At 39.0% G+C, this 15,984-nt stretch overlaps 1 protein-coding gene across 2 annotated transcripts in view; it reads right to left on the bottom strand.

Moving 5' to 3' along the window:
* gxylt2 (glucoside xylosyltransferase 2) overlaps positions 1-15,984 on the bottom strand; it is a 54,668-nt gene that overhangs the window by 2,719 nt on the left and 35,965 nt on the right. The window contains exons 6-7 of one of the 2 annotated variants that reach the window (XM_069679107.1): positions 6,693-6,865; positions 4,947-5,105 (exon numbers count right to left, since the gene is read on the bottom strand). In XM_069679107.1, coding sequence (XP_069535208.1) covers positions 4,947-5,105; positions 6,693-6,865 — 332 coding nt within the window. Of the gene's footprint in view, positions 1-4,743; positions 5,106-6,692; positions 6,866-15,984 lie in introns of those variants that run through there. The other variant, XM_069679108.1, reaches the window with a different exon arrangement.

The raw sequence follows: 15,984 nt of genomic DNA, 5'->3' as shown, positions 1-15,984 counted from the left end.
ACCGAAAACCCAGTAATCCAGTCGGTCAGAAGTCATCCTTCATTACTACATTCCTTTCTAAAACAATATAAATTCACTAACAGTAAAAACGTTTCCACAGGCTGTTGGTAGTCAGTCAGTAGTAGAACTGTAAAAAAACACTGCAACCTAAACACTGCTTGTTATTTTACTGAGTATTGCAGTCCACTGTCATGCACATGTATCTCATCTCCCTGAAATTGTTTCTCGTATCATAAACATTCTTAGTAAAATCCTGGAAGTCCACCATAGGAATTTCAACAGAATGTGATGGAGCCCAGTGACGCTTAGGTCCTGTAGGTCATCTTTAATTGCAGTAGGTGTGAGATGCTGTGGGTGTGACTTGTGTGAACAAGTTATTATCATGTGCACATAAGATAATAACTTGTGGAAATTTTATTTGTGGTGGATGCTGACCGTTGTTAATTTATTTGACTACAGAAGCTCAGAGAGCTTGTGTAACGGTACGGATTTACCGCTATCGTGCACAGATCTCCAGTGAGAGAGTTGCAGTTAAACGACATGTAATGAGTAACTTAAAATAACTTAATCACTTCAGCCCATTGTTGGCTCTTCTGCTGGAAAAGCCAACAATCCTGACACCCAAGCATAATTTCTGCTAAAAAAATAAATTCAGATAAAGCTGAAGCACGGACTTCATGGAGGCCAGTTCTTGCAATAAACCACTCAGCAAGCCATGTTATTTGCATTAAAAAAATATCCAATAGGCACAAGGCTAAAATGTTTAGTTTAGTGACTGAATTGGATGAGGTGACACCTAGCAGAATCTTTAACTCTTAATATAACTTATACAAGTGACTTATTTAAAAATTTGTGTGTTGATTACACAAATTTGCCTTGGAGACCAAAACTGTTTTTGTACCAGGCTGTAAACATGTTTACTTTTGCTGGGCACTTTAATATGGGGCTTATTACTGATTGCTTTTTAAGCCAGCCTCAGCAGCCACTTGAGAAACTGCAGTTTTGCAGAAGTGTATTGGTTTCATTTTTCTGCCCCAGAGTTTGCCGCTTGTATTCAAGAAGTCTCCAGTTGTGCCATTATGCTGTCCATGTTCTGAGATTTTCATTGTTCATTGAGATTGTTTCCTGGACCTCACTGGTATTAGAGCCAGATTAAGCAGATCTGACTATAGCAAGTCCAAATTATCTTTGATCAGTCTCATGTCATCTGTTCCATAAGTTTTCATATCTTCTTTAGTATTTTTTAAAAAGACAACTCTGGTCATCCACTACCACAAACAGAATCTCATTATGTGGGAAATATGATGGTTAACTAGTTTATTTGCCATCTGATGGATCAGCCACTGGCACAGAATGTACAGCTCTAATAACTTGGTGTTTTCCAACCCTTCACTCCTCACCAGCAGCACCTTTTTTTGAAAATATGTTCACTTCGGGCTCCAAAAAATCAACATGATGGCTGCCGGTATGCCAAATCAAGGCTTCAGAAGGCAGTCGACAAACGAGTGGCCAATGTCAAGTATTAATAATAATTTTAGGCTGGGTAGTTGTGTTTATGGACCCCTATATTTCTAATTCTAATTTTTCCATCTTCCTCCTCATGTTCCTTCTTATTCCTCCTCAAAATCCCCTTCTTATATGATGTCAAAGTTGAGGGTCTCCTTAAGCGTCAACTAAATTCAGAGTAAAAAAAAGCCCTCATTACTATGGCAAAATCTAAATTATTGAGCTGATCCTACGGTAACGGCGCATGTCCTGACAAAGCTTTAGCTAGATTATAGCGCCATCATCTGGGTAAAATAACGTAACACGGTAAAATACCTCTCTGCATTTTATACTGGTATATTGGTCACACCGGTACATAGGATTCAGCCCACTTTAGATGACTTTTTTTTAATTAAAAGTGTGTCTTATACACCGAATTTTACAATAGGTAAAAAATCTTACTTTGCTGGTTAGATAATTTGGCCGATTCCCTTTTAATTGCAATCTGCCCGACCAATAGACAACACAAATGCTAAATTTAAATAGCCGAATAGCTGTCGTGTGACTTTTATTTATGATTACATCACATAAAGAATTACTTATTGAATGTCTGAGGCCTGCCATTCCTGATTCAAAAGAAATACTGTGTCTAAAGTATATACAAACTTAAATTACAATTTTTCGTTTTTTTTGATTGAATCTACTCATACTCTACCTCTCATACTTTTCACATGCTTACTGTTGTGTAGGCTACACAAGACCTTACATTACATAGTTGGAAGAGAGCTATAGTGGATTTGACAGTAGTTTAACAGTGGCTTTAGAGATATATGAATACACCAGAAGTTCTGGCACAACATTTGGAGATATTTTATGATTTTACATTATTATGGGAAAATGTGACGTTTGGTTTGGTCAAATACCCAAAAAAATACGAAAAATGAATGGTATGTCTGTCATTCATGTCGTAAATTTTTGCAAAATATAAATCTTGAATTAAGTTGAAGAATATGTAGAAGTACTTTCAAATACTCAAACAAAAACAATATCAAGAGTCATAATATTTATGTTCTTTATAATATGTTATTTAATCTATCTGAATCTGCCCAGTGTTTTTCCCACTGGCCCCAGTAGCAAGCTCCCGATGAGCCCAAAGACGTCACACTAGGATGACATCACACATTTATAAATTGCTTCTTTGGTTCCAAAAAAGTTTCACAAATAGAAAACCTTCACAGATCAAAAATTCATAAAGAGAGGATTCAAAAGCTACCTTGCTCGCAGTTCTAGGTGCCTGTCAAGAGTTTAACAGACTTGGGGATTTTTTTTTTGATGGGGATAATCCTTCTTGGGCCACTGGGATTTTTCCCTACAATATAGCAAGTGGTAACTGGGCAAAATCAGATGTAAGGTTGAGTGATGGCATTGAATCCAGGTCTTAAAAGTACATAAATGGCTGCACCAAAGAGGCACAGAGAAACAAGGAAACAACTACAAGTGTTTATTCCACAGTTCTTACTCAAAACTATAACTATGTAACTATTTCTACAAATAGAAATAAGGTTGGTAATCAGCTAACACTCATTGCATTTTCAGCAATGTGTATTGCTTTGCTGTATTACAGTCTCAATGTATTGCATGTAAATAAGTGCATTGCATTTATACATTTTGAAACATGTTGTGAAACCATTTTCAGTTTCCAGTTTGAATTATATATTTAGATTATTACATCACATTGAAAGTAATTTAGCAAAAAACAAATGAACCAATGTGTTAACAGCAGACCATTCATATTACAAGCTAAGATGCCGCATAAAACACTGACATCTTGTAAAAGTTAACATGGCAGAAATCAATTTTAATATGGCAAATAATCAGCTATAGTATGTCACTATTTTTAAAGGCTAGGACATGTTGGTTTTGATTCACTCTGATAACTTTGAATCTGATGTGGACATGTTGCATGCATATTACATCTGGTCCTTATATCATTCTGAAAGTGCAATGTAATGTTCGGTCTGTAACATAAACATCCACATTTCCTCTGCTGTGCTGTAATTAATACTGTCAGTGGCTTTTAGCAACTGCAGAACAGACAGAGAACTGTCATCACCTCTCATTCACACAGTCTCACATTTCAAGTTATGTACTGGTAAAACATTCACAATATTTTGGAAAAATGTCTACTACTTCAAGTAGTAAAGCTTGCCAAAGTCAAAAATTGACTTTGTTATTATATACCATTGGCTACTCAAAAGTATCTACTAGGGTACTTTTTCGATTAACACGTTTAAAAACAATTTGATCTCAAATGATTTTACATTCAATAATAAGTGCCAAAGCTATAAAAAAACGGATCTACAATCAGATTTCCAACCAAAGGCTTAAATACACGCAAGAGAGAAAGCAGTGTTGCTTGAGATGGAGGCATTCATGAGAACAAAGGTTAATAAGCTTTGCCTTGGATCTGCCTCTAGCTTTGCTGCTATAGGCTTAGACAGCTAAGGGACGTGTTACACTGAGCTTTCCCTCCTCCTCTTTCTTTCTCCCAGTCCTTCAGTATGAATCAATGCCCCAGTAAAGGAATTACTACCATTTTATCTTGCATGGGTTTTTGTGCTTTCTCGTTTTGCAGGTTCCTGAGGATTTCTGTTGCGGAATCTCTGTAAATAATATTACACAGTGCACAATCAAGACCTGCTCTATTTGTAACACCTCAAGAGATAACCTTTCATGTGATTTGGCGCTAAATAAACAAAAATTAATTAATGGAGAATCAGAAAAATGAAATGTTATTTTCCTGATGTTAAAATGCTGTTATGTTCTGAAGAACAGATAAACAAGCACAACTCTATGTCAAAGTGCAGGATTTAGTTTAAAGACAGCCTGCCCACCTTATCCTGTCTGCTTTGTGTAGCCACTCTGCTCTGCCCTGTCATACCTGCACTTCTTTATACATCCAAATTACAGCAGATTGCTCTCATTCCCAGGTTATCATTTACAGATGCTTTTTAAACCCCTTTGGCGTCTTATAGGAAGGCACAATGTACCCATAAGTGTCTGGGGCTGCACACCACTTGGAATGACACCCAGAAATATCCTGAATACAGCATAATAATATCATATTAAATTAAGCAGGCAGAGGGCAGGGTCTCTGCAGACACAGCTAACACCACAAGTGGGTCATAAGTGATCATTTGGAGAGATTCTTTTTGATGATCCTATATGTTTTGGTCCCTGACCAGCACTGTATGCTACTCTGGATACATATGCGTATTACCTACTTCTGTTTACTGGAGGATTGTGATATTAACCATTCTAGGAATTGTTGAAACACTGAAAACATAGCCCCAACAATTCAATGCAGAGGATGCTTTTGATGTAAGCTATAGCAAGTTAGTCCTTGTTCTGACCAAATAAAACTGAGTCCATTTCTCCATTAGTTATTTGTGTGGTCTTACGTGTTGGACCACTTTTTCTTCAAACACACTCCTCATGGTCTTTTCTATCTGCTTGAGGAAGACTTGAGGAATCCGGCCACAAAGGGTGTTGACTGTGTCCAGGAACTTGGTCTGAATGGGGTAGAACAGCGACTGGAACATGTTGTCTTCAAAGGGAAACTGCAGGAACAGGGACATTGTGTCAATCACATCCAAGACTAAATTGTATTTATAAATTAAGGGTGGCGATGTTCTGTAATAATCATGAATTATGACCCAGCCCCTCTTAAGAGGCTTATCTCAGCATAGCAGGGAGAAACTGACTCTCCTGCTGCAGAAAAAAAAAAAAAAAATTAAAAATTGACCTACATTGTACAATGCAAGCAAGCCAGAACGTATTTCACAGAGAAAATACTAAAAGCTGCTCTTTTTTTGGGCCAATAATAAAATACAATAATAATATTAATGATAAATATATACACTATGTACACCTTCAATGTTGTGGATGGTTAGGTTTTTGTGCAAAAAAATTGTGCCAATTCAAAAACGCGCACGGTGTGTACCATGTTGATGGTTGTGGATAAGTAAAGTGACATATTGCATAAAAAATAACAATTGCACATGAAAAGTAATTGCATAGACATGATTGCATTGTATGGATGAGGTAATAAAAATGCAGAAATATATGAAGCAAAGTGTGATATTATACTAGAATAATATTATACTAAAATAATATATTTCAGTAGATATTCATTAATAGAAAAGCAGTACAAAGTAGCGGATGCTGATGTTAAAGAGTCTGACTGCAGATGGGAGGAAGGACCTGCGGTAGCGCTCCTTCTTGCAAGGTAGGTGAAGCAGTCTGCTGCTGAAGGAGCTGCTTAAGGCCCCCACAGTTTCATGCAGGAGGTGAGAGGGGTCGTTCATGATAGATGACAGCTTGGCCAACATCCTCCTCTCACCGACCTCCTCTATGAAGTCCAGAGAACAGTCCAGGACAGAACCGGCCCTCCTGACCAATTTGCTGTCCCATTCTGTACTCCCTCCTCCCCTGCAGACCACTGCATAGAAAAGTGCAGACGGCACCACAGTGTCATAAAAAGTCGTAACAGAGTCCTGCACACTCCAAAGGACCTCAGTCTCCTCAGCAGGTACACAACGACTTTGGTCGTCTGTGTTATTTGATCAGTCCAGTTTATTATTGAGGTGAACACTCGGGTATTTGTAGGTCTCCACCCTCTCGATGTCAATTTCCCCCTTCCTAAAGTCTTTGGTCTTAGCTCAAGCATGTGTAACTGTTTTAGTTGAAAACATATATTAAACATAGATATATCAAAGTGTATTAACCAACTTCTTATGATGTAGAGGTTTTTTTTATACACATTTAATGTTTATTTAGTCATATTGGAAAGATTTTGAGAGGATGAGTAGTAACTGTATAGATTTTAGTGTATGTAATGTGCATCTATTACAGCCACATAAGAGTTATAATAAATCTACATAACTTGACCTTTGCTTTAACATATCACCAAAAAAAACAAAGGCATATAGTATTTAAAATGTATTACTAAAATACTAATACTCTTCCAATTAACAACTATGGTTGACCTTGTTGACAGCACTTTATATTTTCAAGATGTAATTACTACAAATAATGATGAATAATGATACCTGTACATGGAATACAGCTATCACTATTGTGCTCAGTTGCATCTGTATTTTATTGCAGTAACAAAACTAAATTGACAAATTCACAGGAATATTTACCTCTCGTATTGCATCATAGACAACTTTAAACGCAGGCTGCTTGTCATCATGATATACTCCACGGTTGCCATGGAGGATTGACACGCCCTCCTCTTCAGCACCTTTGCAGTTACTCCCGTACATACAGTGATCTGGCCTGTAGTTCCACTGGCAAGGAAACATGAAGAGACACTCTGGAAAAAACAACACACCAGAATACTGTTGGTCTATACTTCAGCAAACACTCTGTATCTCATGTTTACACAATGCCTATGCACACTGAGGACAAAAAGTCATAAGGTTTCAAAGACAGGTTTGTGAGTGATAGATTGCTAGTTTATATAAATTGTATATATATACTATATATATATGAATGCATGGATGTCTCCGCCAATAAGGAAATGGAAATTAAGTTTGGGATGCAGACAGGAGACTTTATGTTGTCAACCAACTCTTCTTCCATTCTTCTTTTTGGAAATAATTACACTTAGATCGCCCTGCTAATCAAATACATGAATATAGTGAATGGGAATGGTGGCCAACACAACTTTCCACACCATACAGAACACCTACTGTGTTGATTTCATAAAGAACTCCTGGCAGCACAAGCAAGCAGAGGTCCTTGCACAGTTGAAGGAAAAGGATAGTGTGGTCGTGCTCAGTTAGTTTTGTTTCCAGTATCAAAATGTAATGCTTATATATCATTGTGGCCTTTATCCTCTTAACACTTACCAGTTCATATTTGGGAAATCCCATGACACTTTTCTTGGCAACACATTGGGCCTCATGCAGCAACAGTCTCTTAAATTTCTCCTAAAATTTCTATTAACTTTCTTTTAAGATAAGAAATAAGAGAAGTCAACGCCAGATGCACCAAACATTCTTAACCACCCCAATCTGCTCATACCCAGGACAGCTGAATGATGAATTCCACTTGATCTCAAACTGGGGGGGCATGGTTGACCTTTTGTAATTAGCATAGGTAACGCCCCTCAAACACCATTTAAGGGCAGATGCATGTTGTGCCGTGTGCAAATCGGGCACAAGGAGAAGAAGAAATGCCACCGAAAAAAGGTCAGAAGAAGAAGAAGAACTACTGCAGTTGCAAAATCGAAGTACTTTTACATCAACTTAAAGATATAATCACGAAGATTTTCATTTAAATAAATCTCTGTTAGGTCACCACTATCGCTGATTGAGGTAACACGATAGTGATTGAACCTATGGCAACTCTAGTAGCACCATGACAAGGGGAGCCAACCGTGAACGTCTGGTTAAATTGGGATGTGTGCACCTGTAATTGCCTTGTATCACCATTAGGTCCCGCAACGTAACTGAGAACTGCATTACAGGCACATAAAAAATGCAGCAATGGCAAAAGATCTGTGACGCTGTGAATGCCGTGTCAGTCAAGGATCGCATGGTCACTGAAATAAAAAAAAGTCGTTTTATATTAAGATGGAATCTGCAATCTGAAACACTCAGCAGTAATTCATCCATCTCATGTGCGATCACTGAAAGTGCGCTCCTGGATGGTTAAAGCATTTAACAGCAGTAGGCTATGTAAGCCATTCAGAAGCAGAAAGCACACAAGCAGGGTTTTTATAGTTTTATTGTTTCAATTACGATTACCTCAGCCTTTATCATTACTCTGCTTCTCTCGCTAATTTATTTATTTATTTATTTTGTTAATCTTCACCCTAGTCTACCACTATTATTGGCATTGTAACCATAAGTATGTGTCTGTTGTTGTTCATGTAACAAGGACATATGTTGTTGTTGTAACAAGAACATATGTTGTTGTTGTAACAAGAACATATGTTGTTGTTGCTCTCTTTGCCTGTCTCTATCCTGCATCTCCTTCTATCCCATGTTCGGCCCATCCAGTAGAGGCAGATGGCTGTTCAACATGAGTCTGGTTCTGCTCGAGGTTTCTGCCTGTTAAAAGGAAGTTATTCCTTGCCAATGTGCCGAATATTGCTAAGTGCTACTCATGGTGATTCATGTTTAAATAACAGAACAAAGAGTCGGTCTAGACCTGCTCTTTTTGTAAAGTGTCTCGAGATAACTCTGGTTATGATTTGGCACTATACAAATAAAATTTGATTGATTGATAGTCCTCATTGGGATCATTTGACTAATAGTATCTCTTTAGCCCTTCCGTGCATTTGTGGACTATGTGGACTATGGACTGGTAAGAATGCTCTCCACCAATCGTAAAATGTTCTCTTACCTAAGAGAAGAGCAAAAACAAGAAAACATTGGTGAATCCCAGAAACCAATGGCACAAACAAAATAAGAAAAAATCGTGTATAAGATCAAAAATAAGATAACTTTTGTTCGTATATCGCTTCTTGCATGAGGCCCATTGTTCTTACATTTTCTATCATTCTCATGTGATGGCAGGATGGACTCACCAGGTATGTTTACACAGCAATGCAAATCTTTTAAGTCTAATGTACATACAGGCAAGAACCCAAGAACTGCATTTGTTAATATTTTGGTCAGGGCACTGTGTACAATACTGCACATACACCACAATAGAACAGGGGTCCAGAGACATCATCCACATAAAAACTACAAGAGAGAGACAAATAGGAACTCAGTGGTGAAGGAGATGGAGGTATTCATCAGGACAATGGGTGCTCTGCTGCCTGAAATTGCTGTTTAAGAAGTGGTTACAGATGCTCACAGACAGATCTCAGCCTTACTAGGTTAGTACATGTCCTCACCTGAACAACTCATGTCAACAATATTTTAAAATTTTCCCCCTTAATACAATGAGGGTCTTTTGCATATCCAACACAGGAAAGATTCAAAGACTGGGGTCTTAAACACTCTGGACATATGGCACGCAAAGACCCTGGCCAAGAAATTGCATGCTCTATGTCTTTTCCTAATTGATTTTTTAGTCAAATAATAGAAAGTTTACACATTGTACATCATGTTTCTGAAAACCATTTCCAAAATGTATGGGTATTGACTTTTCTCAATGTCTGTCTCTGTTAGGCTGGTTCTATAAACAATATCCCAGAATCCATCAGTGGATGAGACATATCGTCAATCATTTCTGGTATTGCTGTAACAGGCGGAGACAGAGGAGGAATTTAAAGTATGCATCTGTGACACAATCAACCACATAAGCACTTATAGTAAATCAGAAGTTCACTCTCTTAAAGCCCCTGTAAACCCAAATCCACAAAATCCTTCTAACTGTGTAATTTAGGGTCTTATGTTCACACTAGTTCAGTTACGTTCTATGTGGCATTAGTTTTAATCCAAACTCAAGTTATTGCCATTCTTTCTTTATTAACTTCATTGTTAACTTAAAAATGATATTTATCACCTCATAAATTTCCTTGAACCAGTCAACCGCAGTTGTCTCGCCCACACAGGTGCAATAACACTTCTCGGCTCGCGATCAATCTTCCTTTCTGAGTCTAAGCTAACTCGTGTCCACATACCCTGAACGTCTCTGCACATATCTGTTGCAATTATCTAACAATCGCCTTTTTCCCATCATGCCTGTGTGTGCTGTCCCCGGTGCACATCCACCATTTGAGATGACAATGTGTCATTCCTTTATTTTGTAAATGCGGCGGACTTGGAGAAGCAGCAGTGTCTCGCTACATACATTTAGTGAATTGTTGCAGCTGCTTCAGAAGTTGTAGTTAAACGACTCTTTGGAGATTTTCGCTTCAAATCAATGATCGTCCATCCTCTCCTCATTGAGGAAGAGCACTGAAACAGTGAACTCGTGAAATCTTGGCAACCAAATAAACAAAAGCGGGACCAGTTTACTTCTAACGGCAAAAGAGGGTCCGCTCTGCATCGCTGACATCGGCATACATATGCAGTTCTAATACGCAATGTAAACAATCCACGTGCCTAAATCCGCTGTGCGCTCAATATCAAACTTTAAGCTCCCTGGTGATCTCCCTCCAGCGAGCTGCACAATATCATACTGAAATGAGGAGATATTGTCTGTCTAACTCTGTATGTCCCTACTGTAAATACATTGATTGTCGCGGTTTATAGAGCTTATAAAAGGTGATGTCATTTGGTAACGATCGATCGTTTGGATCGCTACGTCATTAATAACGTCCCTCGTGCACACGCGGCTCACGTGCTGTGAGAACTGAATTGCGAAAGAAAATATGTAACTTTTGTGAGTTCATTAAACAGACTGCTGATGAAGACAGTCAACACAGCAGACGGGGGGTGCAGAGAGCAGAGGTTCAGGTGTGTTGGGGGGGACTGAAGCAAAGTGGTCAGATTAAAGTAGTTTGTGAATTAAAAAAAGTACAATTAAAGTTTGGAAGTAAGAAATAACCATCTAGAAAGAGGGTAAGTCTACATGTGATGTGCTTCTCACAAAAATCATTGATATATGAGATTAATTGAAATCAATTGATTTCAAAGTCTGTAATTAATTAGATTCATTTTTTTAATCACCTGACAGCAATAGTTTTGATATGATGTGCACAAGCGCACATACCTGGGTGGTACTACAAACCTTCTACCCTGCTGCTGAAAGTCCAAGAGGAAACACTGCTTTCCCATGCACCATTGTTGTGTTGACAGTTGCCATGAGAACGCGGACAGGCAGACCCTGGCAGATGTCAATCAACATGGGATCTGCCACGCCTACACAGTCCTGAGAAATGGTGTGAATAGCCTAATGAACTGTTTTTCAAGATTTTATAGTGGTTCCGAATATTTATTTTCACTCAGATTTTTGTGGTACCTTTATGACACACTGAACTCTGATATCATATATGCATTTTTGCTATTTCAAGCCAAGTTTCCAGGGCCTTTAATGCCCAATTGTCCTCTTGTATTTTGTTTCACTGTTATATCACCTGAAAAATATACTCCCTAGATAATGTGGAATGGTGTCCTTCACCATGTAAGGGGCAGGCACCAGTGGTCTTTTGGCAGCTGTGACCATGGGCCACTTGATGAAGGCAGCAGAGATAAGCCATGGATGGTGCAGGGTAAGATGACAGACTGCATTGTAAAGTTTTTGATCTCTACACTAAGGCCTTAAATACTGAGCAGATGACTTACTCCCACATTTTTTACAGAATAGAATAGAATAGAATACTTTGTCATTTTACAATGTACAACGAGATAAGAAGAGCAAGTCCTTTAAAGTACTGTATATGTTTATATGAGGCACACACTCCTCTGGCAGCAATTGACTAGAACCACCTCAACCACTGGCCTGCAGCACTGAACTCTGATGGCAACAAGATGTGAGTAATTTCATTAATGCTTCAAGTTGCTTAATTGCAATTTCTGTGTCCTCAGTACAATATGCATGCATAATTGAATATTACTAAAAGATTACCTATCCACTTGTGTGTAATTTAAAGACAAGGTGGATAAGAAATCAATAATTTTCACCATAAACATTGAATTGTACATTTTGCCTTGTAACAGGAACAAGAGACACTACAATAAGATAACCAAAACATGGAGCGTCTACACAGTAAAGGCACAGAAAGATTACGGCTACATCCCTCAACTGCAGAGAGTTATACTTGGAAGACAGTTCAGGTCTGGGAAGAGACTTCCAAGAAAAAGAATGATGAGACTAGATGACCAGAGGACTTGGTCTTTTAGCCGTGATACAACCACCACCAACAGCAGAGATAGTACAAGCACACATCAGGGTTCCCACTCTTTTCAAGAAAAACATTTTCCAGGAGTTTTCTTGACAATACAGGACAGCACTTGCTCATAAACAGTCATATAATTTACCGGTAGGCCTAGTACTGACACATTTAACCCCAGTTTTATTCCTCAGAAATCAGTCATTCGTGACAAATTGACATGACCTTCTTGTATCCCTGTCCTTTGGCATGGCTTTTAACAGCAGACATGCCCATGTTGCCTACATCAAATGTTTTCTTGCATGTCCTGCAGTATGCCAGGTGTACATCACCTGCCACATGTCCTATCCAGTCCTTGAATTCAGGATTGTCCTTCCATTCCTCACTTATCAGTAATACAGTAATAATCTTGAAGATTTTCATTTAAATAAATGTCTGCTAAGTCACTATCTATTGCCTAATAAGGTAACACAATGGTGATGACACTGATGAAAGCCTTTGCATTTTCAGTATTACAGACTGGGTGCCTGGTGCAACTTTCGTGGGAAAAATCACAAGTGGCGCCCAGTTAGTGATGTGTTTTCCATCACCTAGCAGTGGTTGGTCTACTAGAGAGGGTAGGGGGAGCTAAGCGGCTGCTTTTCTGGTCTATGCAAATGTGTTGCTAGTAAACAGTAATTTACTATGGCTGAACAAACAAAGAAAAGATGGACGACTACAGATACAACTTCAAAAATAAGTGAAAATCCAAAGAAAAAGTTACAAATTCATCGCTCAGATGAAGGCAAACAGTCTAAAAAATTAAGCACTTGTGAGAAAAATCAAGAGTTACAACTGTAACAAAGGGAGCCAGTCATGAACATCACACACATGCAACAGTCTGGATATCTGGGAAGTAGAGATGTCAGCTCTCGTTCACTTAAGTGACCTGGATCTTCGGATCTCGTTCAGCTGAAAGATTCGTTCATTACATTCGTTCACCAGGTCGTTCAGTGTCATTTCCGGTTTACCTGTAACTCACTCACTCTCACTCGTTCATGAACGATACGGCTCCCATTGCATTACTGGTCTTCTTGTTCAATCATCACAATATAACAACACAACATTGTGTTTGTGTTCATCAGTGCTGTAAACATATGTGAACTGCTGATGTGTGCAAGATATACCCCCGCCGCCTTAGTTTGTCGTGGTCGAAGATCAGAATGTCTGACCTGTTGGGACTCATTTCGTTCGTTCACGACTGAGAGATGACCCGGTCATTCGCCCCTCCTCTGCGCTCAAACTGTATTTGCTAGTGTGAAGGTTCTCAGTAATCCAGGTCATTGTAATTTTAATAAGCTTCTAATATGAGAAAATCATCCCTTAACAGAGGCAATGGCAATGGACTAGACACCACCTATCTCCCAATTACAATGCAGTGTTAAATCATCTGCCTAAACAGGTGAGATCGCACTCACACTCAGGATCATGTGATCAATAATATATATAATAATAGAATAGAATAACAATGACTTATCTTGATTTGTTGCAACAATAAGGTCGCGTTCTGTCTTTATTTTCCGCACACAATTACTATAAAAAATAAAGTAGGTCTCTCCACATGCTGGAATGACACGAGCAGGAGCTGTAACCTGCGATCATCATAGTTTATAACACAGCGCGGGGAGAACACAGACGTTTAATAACCTGGACCTGTGTTCAGATCTGTCTGTCTGTCTGTCAACAGAGACTGCAGTCTGCTGTGTACTACATATATTTTACACAGAGCTGTAGATGATTATCATGCTTCATGATCAAACTTTTATATCACCTCATCACTTCAGTCCGCGATGACCCGCTCCCTCCCTCCGTGCAGGTGCTCTCTCCCTCTCAGCGCTGCGAGTCTGCGTCACCGTTTTTGTTATATGTTGTTTTTAAAGTTTAATGGAGGTGAATGAGGCTCCTTGTATATCACAGGGCCTTAGGATGTAATATATTTAATCAGAGTCTCCCCCCAACACTGCTGTATGAAAAAAAATTAACAAACGATACCAAAACAATTATGTTTTTTCCCATTTTTTAAACCAATTAGTATCTAATACCTTTGTGTTATATACAGCGCTCCTTTAAAAGGCTCAGTCAGACGCAGTTCTGTTGTCACTCCTGCCTCACTCTCACTCATTCATGAACGATGACGGCTCCCGTTGGATTCACTGGTCTACTTGGCCCAACTTGCCCATTACAAAACCTTCTGACATTATAATTTCTAAATAAATAGTTTAGTTTCTGTTCACCTGCCAGTGGTTTACACAAACCGATGAATTGACTTGTATGCACAGATGCACCTAATTGGGTCGCTTTGTTCACGAAGACCATTCTTTGTTCACTGAACGAGAATGGTCTTTGTTCAGTGAACGGGAGCGAGAGAGAGAGAGAGACATTGGGTCAAGCGATACGTTCAGTCCTTCTCCTAACCAATGATGGTCATTTGATACGATACAAACAGCCCTCCTCTAAAAGGCAATTGGCTCGTGCTAAAATCAATCAGTCTGGTTTTCTAAAAGAAGAAGGGAGGCACTGGGGAGCCGCGATCGGAGCCAAGTGAACGAAAGGAACAAATTTGATGCATGGAAGTGAACGGATCATTCCGTTCACTGAAAAGATTCGTTCTTTTTGAATGAATCGTTCCCTCTCCTTTTCTCTTGCCACTAGCTTTAACATCTCTGTCTGACTGTATGAGAGTGAAGCCAGGTATATCCATGCTGGAGTCTGAGATGTTTTATTTATTTAAGTTTCAGCAAAACACAGAAAACTGCACTTACTCACTCAACAGCCTTCACCAATATCTCCAGCTCATCACATTTGTTGGGCAGAGAGTTGACACCTCCCATGATGACTGATGGCAGAAAGGGCTTGTATCTCCATTTCCAAACTTTCACCTCAGCACCAGCACGGCAACCACGAAAACACCTCTCCATCTCAGCTGGAATAGGGTGGTATCCTACAGATTTGCTCCGTTTCATGAAAGAAGCGCTTCTCTTGAACCATCTCTTTCCCCACAGAAATATCCATCAGCAGTTGACAAAACATGATAAAAATACAACAAAAATAAAGTAAAGATTCAGAGAAATTCAGAACTACCACACTTTGCTGCTACCAGTTGAAGCGCATGTTCTAGAAGTAGAAACAGAAGTAGTCTATGCTTACTATGAATATATTGCTATTAAGATAAGGTCTATTGCTGCCATAAATATTATTTACGTATTACTATAGTATAATATTGATACAGTGATAATATGGTATGAGCTAAAGCACTCCTCATATGCTTTCTGCCAAAGCATTGGTCAAGACAGAAAAACACTCTGCAACGGGGGTTTGCTAAGTAAAAGAGCAAAATGGCTATGGACATGGTTTGATGTTTATGCAGGAGTGTGAAGCTTCACTGCTCTTTGAGGACAAAAGAGTTAAACCGTTAGCATATTTACATTATTCTGACATTTCTTAGGACACCAGTCCCCACTAGGGCTTGCACAGAAAAGTCAACTCATCTACGCGTCAATGTCACTACCAAAAGTCGACGTCTATTGGATGACGCCGACGAGTCGTTGACCACATGATTTCATGCAGCCTTATTTTTCCTCCTCCCATTTCTGCCTAATAAAGCGTACATGCACACGCACAGCAGTGCTTCTACTCAAAAGGAAAACGCACTGTAG

Source organism: Semicossyphus pulcher, unplaced genomic scaffold (assembly GCF_022749685.1).
Source record: "Semicossyphus pulcher isolate SPU_LCO1_2020_fin unplaced genomic scaffold, fSemPul1.0.p SCAF_3, whole genome shotgun sequence".
NCBI classification, from domain to species: Eukaryota; Metazoa; Chordata; class Actinopteri; order Labriformes; family Labridae; genus Semicossyphus; species Semicossyphus pulcher.
The sequence above is the reverse complement of the archived record's forward strand: the minus strand, read 5'-3'. Positions and strand labels throughout refer to the sequence as shown.